At 38.0% G+C, this 13,575-nt stretch overlaps 1 protein-coding gene across 4 annotated transcripts in view; it reads left to right on the forward strand.

The window, feature by feature from the left end:
- The window catches only part of LOC149186881 (uncharacterized), a 289,536-nt gene that overhangs the window by 214,154 nt on the left and 61,807 nt on the right, over positions 1 to 13,575 (forward strand). For 3 of the 4 annotated variants that reach the window (XM_089411189.1, XM_089411188.1, XM_089411191.1), the window contains exon 5: positions 2,364 to 2,605. The exons of the other annotated variant lie outside the window; for it this stretch is intronic. In XM_089411189.1, the coding sequence (XP_089267315.1) occupies positions 2,364 to 2,605 (242 nt within the window). The remainder of the gene's footprint in view (positions 1 to 2,363; positions 2,606 to 13,575) is intronic. 4 annotated transcript variants of the gene reach the window in all.

Raw genomic sequence — 13,575 nt, forward strand, 5'->3', positions numbered from 1 at the left:
TGTGCTTTGATCTTGGGGAGAGATAGAGTTGTTAGTCAAGGCCTTGCTATGTGACAATGTTGGTTGGTATGATGAAAATAGATGGCTTATCAATCTGACTCTTCTTATGAGAATTCTTCAGATTGAGAATGTCCAAGTACCTTGAAAACTGTGGAGTTAATTCTGAAACAAAATTCTCAATGTCCAAGTACCTTGTATGGATTATGAGTACCTCCCTAGTTAAGAGGGAGTGTTGAAATATGTAACTAGGTCTAATCTTCATAATGACATGTGTAATCATGATTTTATGTATTTGATGTAATGAGAAAAATAAATTTATTATTGTTATTCTTGAGGCATGGGTTTCATGCTCAAGGAAATTTATTTTATAGGTCAAGCTCCCATTGAGAGCTTCTAGGGCTTGTCATTGAGTCTACAAGTCAAGAAAGTCATTGTCATGTATGAAAGACTCTTCTTGGGCATGTTACATATTGTAAATATATTTTATTTAAGTCAAGTTGAGCCAAAAGACCCCCCAAGCCCTCTTCGTGATGCAATGTTCAAGTCGGCGTACACAAGGTGATATGTCGGCCTAGGAGCAATGTCAAGTCGGCCTCCTAGCATGAGTGAGAATCCTATATAAAGGGGACCTTGGCCTCACTTGGAATACACTCACTCACTTCTCACAAGTTCGATCAAGAAAGAGAAAGAAGTGTGAAGAATGGAAGGACTAAGAGAAGGAAAGAAAAGCAAGATTTTTGGATTTGTTTTGGGCTATTACTCTCCACACATGCAGAGAAATTAGGGCGCCTATTGCGGCAGTAAAGGTCAAGTTGCATAAGTCAAGTTAGGGCATCAAGAAGTACACCTTGCAAGCTAAGTTCTCTAGGAGAGAGAATCAACTCAAGCGAAGAGGAAAGGACGAAGAAACTATCATAATCTACACATGTGCCAAGGCTAGAGTTTCTGCAGAAGAATCTACTGGAGGTCGAAGTTGCAAAAGATTCTGTTGGGGATCGAAGTTGCAGAAGAATTTGCTAGAGGTTGAAATTGCAAAAGTTGTTGAGGAATTGTTGGAAGGAAAGTTCATCAAGAAGGAAAGATTTGACTTGGTCTTGGAGGGTCTTGGTCAAGGGTCATAGGTCTTGGAATTCGTCAACTGAAGTTCTATAAGAAGAGAAGAATTCTTGTGGGTTTTCCTTGCAAATGGAGAGGTTTTGGCCCTTATTGATCTCCTACATATTGTGTCCTCTTGTCTTATTGTTCTTTATGGTTTGGTAGTCAGTTGATGAAAAGAACACCAAATATAATCAAGAGAAAGAAGAAGCTAATTAAGTTAAGTAAAAACACATCACAAGCAGTTATCAAAATAAGAGAAATCACCTAATCTAGCTGCCCTAGATTTCTCAACAATTGTCTCTCCTCAGGCAAGGTTTTCTAATAGATTGGAGGCCACAGGAGAAGGAGTATCAATGTGAAATGAATAGTTGTGGAATTGCACAGGCGCAATTGACAGGGCTGCATGAGACCACATGGGCCTATGGGAGGTTGATTGGGTCTATATGGGTCTTCTAAGGGCTAGATATGCTTGTGTAAACTTGCATGGGATTTTGGGGGCTACTTGGAAGCTTTGCAAGTTTCATTTATGTTGTTGAAGACCTTCAAACCAGTTGCCATGCCACCTTCTCTCATGGATGTTCTCCTTGCTAATCTTCTTCATTGAGAATTGTTGGAAGGTGGTTTATCTCTTCTTTCTTCTTTTGTTTATCAAAACTGAGCCAGTTTGTTCGTCCAAAAAAATCTTTCAGGTCACTTGGATTGCTAACTTTCATCACGGCCACCAGTGTATATTAATAAGATCATCAGTGTATGTATGTATGGGCATGCATGAAAAAATTCATGAATGTGGCTCCAGTACCATGTTGAATAAGTGAGAGTGGAATAAAAGATTCAGATCATAATGGGAAAGTTTTCTTCTTTATTATTCAGTGGTAAATTGACTTGATATCTACCGTGCATTGTTTGCTAAGAAAATAGTGAAATAGTAGCTTTTCTTTCAACTTTATTGTATGCATGCAATCTTACCCGTCATGCTATCCATTGCATAGAAACAATTATAATATACCGAATACAAAACACTAAATAGTCATTAATATTTTCACTTCCTCTTCTACAATGAGCTTAATATTAGTTGTCTTAGAGTCCTATTAATTATGAAATTTGTTAAGTATATTTGATGCTTGCCATAACTATTTCAAAACACATCTAAATCATTTTTCATGTGTGCTATGTTTGCAACAAAATAGAAAAATTCATGTTCATAGAATATTTTTGCAATAATAAGGAGGTTACCTAATCAAATAATTGTTTCCTAAAATATGCAGAGAATCAGGTAAAACCTATGGCTAGAGATGGCAATGGACTGCCTGTACTGGAATGTGCGACTGCTCTAGCATTATCTTGTATTATTTGCAGTGCAGGCATGTCTTTAGCAAACGTTTTGGGTTTTCAAGGTGGGGGTATTACTTGTATAACGACAATTGTGGTGATTTTGGCAACTTTATTTCCGACATATATTGGTCCCCTAGCACCTGCTGGGGAAACACTTGCTCTAATATTGATGCAGGTAATGTTCATTGCTGCTACATCTCTTTTTGGATTATTTGATTTTCCTTTACTTTTAATAACTATTTCTTTTAGCTTTGCCCATTAAATGCGTGATTCACTAACAATAAAAACAAATACAAAAGATTGAAGAAGCCTTGAAATCACTGGCACAAACACTTGAATCTTGCTCATGAAATAGTAGTGGTTTATAAGTGACCCAATAGTTGAATAGATTTCCATTGTTATTATTAATTTTATGATGCATTTGTTGTCTTCTCTCTTAGTCACTTGTGTATTCTCTCTCTTAGTCACTTGTGTATTCTTTTGTTTCATGCAACCTTATCAGTTATTTATATTGTTTAGTCATCCTTTCACCTTGCAAATACAACTTAATGCACACACAAACACATATATAAAAGACAAGTACGTTAGTATGCAATGCGTTGCCGCCCAATACACACTTGGGTCAATGTAGAGAAAATCTTCAATCCACTTGATGGGCCTTGGGGGCAAGTCTCAAGTTGAGTAGCTATCACTCAATTCTCAACTCCTCTGTCTAGGCTAACTCCTAGCGAAGCCAAGGGGGGTAGTCCCTAAGAAAATAGGTAAGGCTCAATTAGGCTATAGCAAGATAAGAAATATTTTAGGAGTTAATTGAATAACACAAGAATACATTCAATAATCAACAATTAATATGAAAGATAGATGAGCAAATAATCACATTCACCATCAATGTGCAAGATAAGTGAGATAGGTAAGCAAATGATCAACTGACAAAAATGAAGAGCGATATAGATCAGTACCAAAAAGTAGATGCTTATGCTTGAAAGTGAAATGCCCAAAGAAGTTGCTTGTTGCTCAAAAGTAAATCTGGCAAATGAAATATCAACCAAATGTCATAAAAGTAAATTTTGTGGAGAATATTCTTGGTAAATTTTATTAAGTTAGATTTCACTTGTATTTAGATAAATTAGTGAAGTGAGATGAGGGATATGTGGTGATCTGTATGAGTGCACGATTGAGATGTATGATTGCAAGAAAAGTAAATCTAATCTAAGGTGTATTTCCCCTTAATCTTTATCCTTCGAATGTGGTAGAAAGGGCTGCAAAGAAATCCAACAAGAGGAAACTTCACTTCAATGAGTACTCCCTTGATTTCACAAGTCAGCCAGTTACTAGGAGATCCAACAATAGGGGAAATTAGCCCGTATCCTAATTTCATAGGTCAACCTTTACTTTTCCCCAATCTTACAATAAATACAAAGTGGTTTTCCCTATTAAACTAGATCAACCAACAAGCTCTTTCTAGGTACCACACAAGGATCAAGCTACGCTTGCAATGACATAGAGCATAAGAGAGCTTGATGGGGTTTGTTACTCTTTGCAAAATTGGAATCTAATCTTATAACATAAAATGAAATCTAATTTATGAAATTAAAACCTACTCTAATGTTTTGCGGTGTTAAGTAAATTTTAACCCAATGAAAGCAAACCAAAAAAGATGAGACACAGCACATGAGTCCCCCATTGGGTATGGGGGGAATGCCTAGGAGACTCTCCTAGCTCCCAAGAGATCACAATGCTTTGATGAGTGGTGGTATCCCTTATGAATAAAGGGATAAAAAGATGGTTCCAAGGTTACAATGATGGTAAAATTGTTTGTTTTACAAAGGGTACAATATGAGGTTCCTTCCGGGTGCTTGAATCCTTCAAATTGATCAAATTTTCCATCATATCCCCTTGTGAAATCACTGACCTGCTAAAAACCAGCAAGCAAATCCAAGTGAAAAGTGCCCAAAATCACTTTGGAACACAAACATTTTGTAAGTGAAAAAACCCAAAAATATTCTAAATAAATTCTAGATTAAAATGTACAAATTCATATACTAAACAACTAAGGAAAAACCAAGATAACTTGGCTTTTTCTTAGCTGAGCTTACTGCTATTAGGACAGAAGCAAATATGAAGTTTTCAATGCTAGATTTATCAATGAAACTCTTAGAAATCAAACCAAAATAGATTGAGGAATTGTTTAGAACTTTGATGAGGAAAGAAGAGAGAGTTTTGGGGCCTTTCAAGGCACTTGGAGGCACTTGATGCTAAATGGGAATAATGCTTCGTTTGTGATTGAAGATGGATGCTCCAACCGAGGAGGTCCCCAATCTCCAAGCTAGAGGAACCTGTAAAAACTTATGATCTTGCCAAGAAATCAATAGTCATAGGTGTAGCTTGCATAATGAAAATGAGTAAACATGATATTCAACCAAGAAACACATGTAATATTCAATTCAATAATACAAACTAACAAGAAGACAAACAAACAATTGTTTGTCTTCTCCTTTGGACAACAATGTCCCTATTAAGGCCTAGGATACAAACTCAAAGCAATGAAATTAAAATGATACAAGGTTACCTCAAGAAAAACTCCAAGCAAACCACACAAGTCACAACACCATAAGCCTCTGAAGCTTTCTTTTATTAAACCAAAGATAGAACAATTACAAAATAGCAACAATTCCCAAGCTCTCAAGCTTCAATTCTGTCTTGCTCAAGAGAGGAGCCTTCAATTTATAGAAAGAGAGTGGTGGAGATTGTTGAAAAATTGGGTAGCTATGGTCGGTATTTTCATCGAAAAATAATGGAGACAATTCATATTTTTTTACTTTGACCACGTCAGCCTCAAGAAGGTTTAAGTTGACTCACATGTGTGAAAAGGCACCTCAACCACATATAAATAAGGCATTGTTGGAGCTCATTTTGGCATCTCATCAACACGCAATTCAATCTGAAAATTGCAGAGGTTAATCCACACATGCGAAGGAGTCAAGGAGACATTTCATATCAACGTTGACCAGCTTCTTTCTATCTATTTTGACTTGCTTTGACTTGCATTGACCTGGGCTATTTGGCATTTGTTTGATTGAGGTTTTGACTATCTTAGAGGGCCAAAGATTGCAAAGGATCATTGACTTGACTTGACCGAGATTCTGACCTGTTTCTGAGCTCGTTGACCTGGGTTGACCACAAGCTTGATTGTTATTTTGACCGAACTATTTCAAAGGTGCGTTGACTGAAGTGTTGACCGAATTTCGGCCTCTTGTTTAGAGCTTCCACAGGCCGAAATTCAGCCCCATTGTTGTAGACCTATACTTTGACCAGAATTGACTTTCTCTCTCATGGTTGATTGGTTGACTTGGATCAATTGAGGATAGATTTGGAATCTTGTTGGAATATTTTTGATGTACAATTGATGAACAAAATTTCTCTCATAAGGAAAAATTGGATGGGTTTTCCCCTTGTGGGTTTTGCCTTGGATTTAAGCCTAAATTCTGGTGTCTCCTGTCTCTTATTTACTGTTCATTGTGATCTCTATTGCTCTATTGATGAAATTGAATGGTTGAAGCTTTTCATATGTAACTGCTTAATGATTGGAATGCTCAAAGAAGTCTAATTATATCATTGGAAGTAGTTATCAATTTTGAAAAACTATACTAGTCTTGATTGCACTAGAAAATCAACATGGTATTAGAGCTTTGGTGAAGGGAAAGAGTTGTGAGATCACCTTGAAGAGGCATTTAGAGCACCTTGAAGCATTTGGGATTCTTCAAATTTTTTTTTTTTGGTTGGTCATCTTCATCATCTCCATCATGAATTCCTTCATGAAGGCAAAGAACAAGCTTGAAGGAGCTACTAATTACAGGGCATGGAAGGCTAGGATGGACCTATTTGAAAATCAAGGATATTATATTAGGGTTTGACTCTCCTTTCTTGATAATTACTTGTGAGTGTGTTGGCTTCTTTGACTTCTTTATTATCTTATATTTCATCAAGCAATTATACATATATGAAGATCACAAAACAAGAGACACAAGATATAGGCACATGCCAGGGCAAAACCCCCCTCGAGGGGAAAACCTAGTCAAGATAATTCTTCCTTTCAATAGTATTCTTTGAGACTCTTTACCCTAGACCAAGACCAGACTTTCCCTCCACACCATGTCAGCCTCCAAGATCTTCGACCCCTTCCAGCAACTTCTGACAACATGCAACTTCCAGTAACAACGAAATCTTAGGAGACTTCGATCTCCCAACCCAGACCACAAAACAGAGAGAGAGAGGCACCAAAAACTCGATTTTCTTCTTCTCTAGAGATTCCCCCAAACTTGCACTTCTTTCGTCCTCCCGGCAACAGACTTCGCACTTCTCCAACTCTTCTTGAGATATCGAACTTCCTTGAGAGTGAGTGCTTCAAATGACTTCGACCTCCTTCAATATATAGGCTTCTAGTGGGTCAAATGGGGTTCCTTAGGCCAACATGATGTGGAGGACACATAATTCATATTTGGCTTCTTACAAAATCTTTTTACATGATTCGAAAGCCCAAGAAGGGTCTCTTCGAATATGCAATGACTCTATAAACTCAATATTAATCCTAGGAGTCCACAATGGGGACTTTAACTAATATAATGATGACCCAAGCATGAAACCCATGCTTTAATAAGTCATTGTTACAATAATAAAAAATCTTTTCTTTATTCTTTTGACAAGTACATTACATAATGACTCAAGTACATTATTGAAGACCAAACATAGTTACATTTTCTAACACTCCCTCTTAACTAGGGAGGTATTCATAATGTACATATACAATGGAAGATCTCAAACTATATGAAAACATGAAGAACCTTTAGGCACCGCAATGCCATGGACTAGATTCCTGACTAGGGCAATCTATCCAAGTGGGACTAAGGTGGACTCAAGCTTTCAGCCCCTCTAGGTACCATCAAGCTTACTTGCTAACCACCAACCCAAACATACAGGTGTGTATCCAAAACAAAGCTCAATAAACAACACCACCTTTTCAATTTCGGGATTCCAGACATCAACACAAAGTGTCAGCCTGATGTCTCCCCAGGCAATGCTTCACTCGCAAAGCCTCAACAAATCTCTTCCATTTCTTTATCATCAATACAATCACCAATATCTACCAAACCCAACAGGTTCCTTAGATATTCGAACTTCTTATTAGGAAGAGCCTTTGTTAGTATGTCTGCTACCTGTTCATCTGTCAGAACATACTCTAACTTCACGATCCCATCCTGCACCAAGTTCCTAATAAAGTGGAACTTATTATTGATATGTTTCGTCCTTGAATGAAACACGGGATCTCCAAACATCTTGATACAACTTTGATTATCACAATTAATCACAGTAGGACCCAGAGACTTCTTGAACAAATCTGTCAGAAGCTTCCTTAACCAAACAACCTCTTTTCCTACTTCACATGCAGCCACATATTCTGCCTCAGCACTACTCAATGCAACGGGATCTTGCTTCCTACTCATCCATGAGATCATAGCAACTCCCAGACTAAAGCATCCTCTAGTAGTGCTCCTTCCATCGGTCTCACTGCCACCCCAATCAGAGTCTGTGAAGCCAATTAGCTTGACTTCCTTACTATCATACTTTAGGCAGTGATGTATAGTGCCACGAAGATACCTCAATATATGTTTGGCAGCTATCTAGTGATCATGACGAGGCTCCAACTGAAACTGACTAAGAATGTTCACTGCAAAACATATATTTGGCCTAGTATTTACCAGATACATCAGGGAACCCACCAACTGACGATATGAGGTAGGATCCACGAGACTAGAGTTGGATCTCCTCAACTTCTTGAGGTTGGTGATCATAGGAGTAACCATCAGCTTGGAGTCCATCATCCCAAATTTCTGCAATAACTTGATGATGATCTCCTTAACTTCTTGAGGTTGGTGATCATAGGAGTAACCATCAGCTTGGAGTCCATCATCCCAAATTTCTGCAATAACTTGATGATGTACTTTCCTTGCCCCAAATATATCTCCCCAGGTCTCTGCCATACTTCTAGACCTAGGTAGTAATGCATCAGTCCTAGATCCTTCATCTCAAATTCAACTTCCAACATCTTGCATTCTTGAATTCTTCGTTCTACACCAGTGATGAATAGATCATCCACATATAGTAGAATAATGATTGGCTCATTATTCACGACCTTGATATATAGATTTGGATCAGCGGTACTTTTCACGAACCCAATCCTGAGAAGATATGCATCCATTCTTGCATACCATGCCCTCGGTGCTTGCTTCAAACCATATAAGGCCTTCTTGAGTTTGCAAACATGAGAGTCCCTATTATTCACTTCAAATCCTTTAGGTTGTTCAATGTACACTTCCTCATCAATGGTCCCATTTAGAAATGCGGTCTTAACATCCATTTGATGGATATTCCACCCCATTGTAGCAGCCAATGAAACCAACGATCTAATGGTAGTGTACCTTGTTGTAGGTGCAAAGGTTTCTTCATAGTCAATGCCTTCCTTTTGAGAGAAACCCCTTGCGACGAACCTTGCTTTGTACTTGTCTATACTTCCATCAACAGCATGTTTGATCTTATAGATCCACTTCGATGTGACAACGAATTTATCACTAGGTCTAGGAATGATTTCCCAAACCCCACTCTTCATGATGGATTGATATTTTTCCTACGTAGCTTTCTTCCAAATCTCTTCATGCTCAGCTTCCAGAAATGTAGATGGTTCGACTTCAATCAATTTTGTCATATATGCTGCATAACCAGAATACCTTTTCAGTTTCTTACTTTCCCTGGAGGACCCTTTCGCAGGTTCATGTCCTTCAGCATCTTCTAATGTAGCTTTCAACCAATTTGGCTTCTTCCTTGTGGTTGGGATAACCACCGATTGAATAAGCTCACTTGGTCCTTCTTCTTCATCATTTGCAATAAAGTTCTCATAATGAACTTCATCTTCTTCAAATATGGGAACTTCTTCGTCATCGGAATCAATAGGAATATCCTTTGATTTCTTGTAAGCTTGATTTTCATCAAATATAACATCCCTGCTTACTTCAATGTATCTTCCCTCCTTTATGTAGATTTTATATGCTTTTGAGGAAAGACTATAACCAATGAATATTCCCTTGATGTTTGTTGAGTCCAACTTCTTTCGCTTGTCTTTCGAAACATGGACATATGTTGGACTTCCAAATATGAGGAAATGATCCACACTCGGCTTCTTTCCTGTGAATACTTCTTCGGGTGTAGTATTATCAACACTATTGGGTGTGGAGCCTAATTATCTTCTTTATTCAGAGGTATCACCGCATTGGACCCCAGTTCGTAATGTGGCGGCAATGCTGCCCGTAATATTTGCGTTGCAATGGAGATCCAGGGGGGGTGGCAGCGATCTTTAGGAGCCCCTTCCCTGGTGGGGGATCGGGGGCAGCGCCCCCGAAGCTAAAAATAGATGTAAAATTGCCTTGTAAAATGTCGTAATTTCATAGTCAATCTGGGTCGTTCATTAGGCTGAGATCTGACGTAGAAGTTATGTTTAATTTAGGGTTTTTTTGCCCTAGAAGGCAACCCCTCGCTATATATGAGAGAATTGTATTGTGTCTATGTAGATCTGTATTCTGAGTGAGGAAGAGAGAGGAGATTGTGTGAGAGTGAAGAGGGAATTACAGCGGGTTTGCTGTAGGTTGTATTTCTTCAGTTTGCTAGATAATATAAAAGGAAGGACTGGCTATTTCTTCGTGGACATAGCCCAAATTGGGTGAACCACGTATATCTGTGTCTCTCTTGTTTTATGTGTTTTCTATGTTTATATTTCTGCAATATTTTATGTGTTCAATTGCTCTGTAATATATAATTTTCTAACAAAGACTCTTATGCGGATTTCTATTTTGAACATACACGGCAGTCATCGTTGCTTCACCCCATAAGAACTTTCAGTAGATCTTGATCAAGGAGCATAGTTCCAATGCCTTCTTCAATTGACCTATTCTTTCTTTCGTCCAATCCATTTTTTTCGGGATAGTAGGGAACAATGATCTCCCGCTTAATACCTGTATCCTTACAATATGCAATTAACTCTCTAGAGGTGTATTCCCCACCATTGTCGGACCTTAGAGTCTTTATCTTCTTTGCGGTTAGGGTTTCCACCTCAACTCTAAACTCCTTGAACTTATCAAATACTTCATCTTTAGTTTTGAGTAGGTAGAGCCATGTCTTCCTCGAATGGTCATCAATGAATGTTACATAGTAGAGATGACCTCCAAGTGTCTTGTCAGACATGGGCCCGCATACATCGGAATGGATGAGATCTAATATTTCTTTAGATCTAGATTCACTATGATGAAATAACTTTCTAGTATGCTTCCCCAAAGAACATCCCTTGCACACACCTTCATGATCTAACTTCATATTAGGAATACCATGAACCAATTGACTAAGAGTAGGGATGACCTTGTAATGAAGATGGCCATACCTTCGATGCCAAATTCAATGGGACTTATTTCCGAATGAACCAGAGCTTGAGGAGATGGAGTGACAACCGGATAAAGACTTCCTTCACGAACTCCAATAACCCTAGCTTTGTCAATACTAGAGTTCTTTTCCCAAACCAATACTTTTCCCTCAACAAGAGCAATCATTTCCCCTTTTCTAAACAAGAAATAGAAAGTAAATTCTTTTTCAAACCTGGAACATAGAGAATGTTGTTGATATGCAGCTTCGATCCATTATGCAACTTCAATGATGTAGATCCCAGACCTCTAACAGCATAGCTTTTGTTGTCACCCAATTCCATTGCATGAGAGGATGACTCCTTTGATAGTGTGTGTAGTTGCTTGCTTTCACCTGTCATGTGTCTCGATGCTCCACTATCAATGATCCATGCATTGTCATCAGTAAGAGAACCTATAAGGGCAGCCAAGAATCCTTGACTCTTGACTTTGTTGAATAAGTAGTAGATGATCTTCTTGATCCATCTTCCAGCAGAGTTGAAACCCAATCTTATGTAGTTCACCATAGAGGGAGAATCCATGCCAACAAAGTGATCTTTGACTTCTCTTGACCTTAGCTCTGATACCATGTTGGAAAATCAAGGATATTATATTAGGGTTTGATTCTCCTTTCTTGATAATTACTTGTGAGTGTGTTGGCTTCTTTTACTTCTTTATTATCTTATCTTTCATCAAGCAATTATACATATATGAAGATCACAAAACAAGAGACACAAGATATAGGCACATGCCAAGGCAAAACCCCCTCGAGGGGAAAACCCAGTCAAGATAATTCTTCCTTTCAATAGTATTCTTTGAGACTCTTTACCCTAGACCAAGACCAAACTTTCCCTCCACACCATGTCAACCTCCAAGATCTTCGACCCCTTCCAGCAACTTCGACTAGGCAGTAGCTTCCAGCAATAGCGAAATCTTAGGAGACTTTGATCTGCCAACCTAGACCACGAAAAAAAGAGAGAGAGGCACCAAAAAGTTGATTTTCTTCTTCTCTAAAGATTTCCCCAAACTCGCACTTCTTTCGTCCTCCCAGCAACAGACTTCGCACTTCTCCAGCTCTTCTTGAGATATCAAACTTCCTTGAGAGTGAGTGCTTCAAATGACTTCGACCTCCTTCAATATATAGGCTTCTTGTGGGTCGAATGGGGGTCCTTAGGCCAACTTGATCTTCCTTAGACCGACATGATGTGGAGGACATATAATTCATATTTGACTTGATACAAAACCTTTTTACATGATTCGAAAGCCCAAGAAGGGTCTCTTCGAATATACAATGACTTTATAAACTCAATATTAATCCTAGGAGTCCACAATGGGGACTTTAACTAATATAATGATGACCCAAGCATGAAACCCATGCTTTAATAAGTCATTGTTACAATAATAATAATAATAAATCTTTATTCTTTTGACAAGTACATTACATAATGACTCAAGTACATTTTGAAGACTGAACATAGTTACATTTTCTAATAGGACCTAGTACTTGCAAGGCACAGAGTTTTGGGAATTGTTACAAGTAAAGTTACTAAACCATTTGATGAAGCGGGAAAATAAAAGTTTTAGGAAGATGACATTTTGGCAAGAAGTATCATTATAAAATTTGTTAGGGATCATCTAATTCCCTATATTGTTGATCAACAAACTTCCAAGGGAATGTATGATTCCATCATTGGATTGTATACTATTAACAACATCAACCAATCTATAAGTTTGGGAGGTCAACTTTGCAATATCAAGATGACAAATAATGTTATAGTGGCATCATATTTTGTAACGATATCTCAAATAAGAGATCAACTCAAGGCCATTAATGAAGAATTATCTGACAAAGAATTGGTAGTTGTGGCTTTAGGCGGTTTGCCTAGATCTTGGAATCCTTTTGCAACAAGCATTAGTGCAAGAGACAATGCACCTTCATTTAATAAGTTGTCGGCTGCCTACACTTAAGAAAAGTCAAGACTCCATTCTTGTTAATTTTAGTTAACAATGATATGTTCTATGCTTAGCACAGTTACTTCAATGTCCTTTAAGGAGCCCAATGACAATTTCCAATTTAGATTTCCAATAGCAATCACATTAACCATAAATCACGCTGACAGTAATTGTAGATAGAACATGAATAATAAAATGAAGAAGACAAGCCAAGACAAGAGGACAACAGATTTGGCAAATGCCAAGGAAAATCCCCAAGATGAGGAAAACCCTTTGATCAATTCTTCTTATTATTATATCAAATGTTCAACAGAGAGAGAGAACACAAAAGTCAAAATTGACTTACCAAATCATAGTCAAAATAGCCTTGTCAAATCTGCAATCAATGTAGGTCAACGCGACAACAAATCATCCTCTATGCATCTCGATCATACCCAGTCAAACTCAGCCTTCTAAGGTGGTCAAAGTCAACCCAAAACAGTGCTAAAAACAATGGTCAAACTTGGTCAAATTTTGTGGTCAGGCCTGCAGTCAACCCTGTGATTGGTTTACGGTCAAAGTCAATAGAATTCCTCGGTTCCTGTACCAATAAATGCGACCTGCCAAAAACGAAATTCTGACCCCAAAAATCATAGTCAAATGTGGTCAAATCACCCCTGGTCAACGCTAGTCAAACTTGCAACAGACTCTGAAA

This window comes from Pinus tabuliformis, chromosome 3_1, assembly GCF_031772625.1.
Source record: "Pinus tabuliformis cultivar Carrire ecotype Pingquan chromosome 3_1, CPIR1, whole genome shotgun sequence".
Taxonomy (NCBI): domain Eukaryota; kingdom Viridiplantae; phylum Streptophyta; class Pinopsida; order Pinales; family Pinaceae; genus Pinus; species Pinus tabuliformis.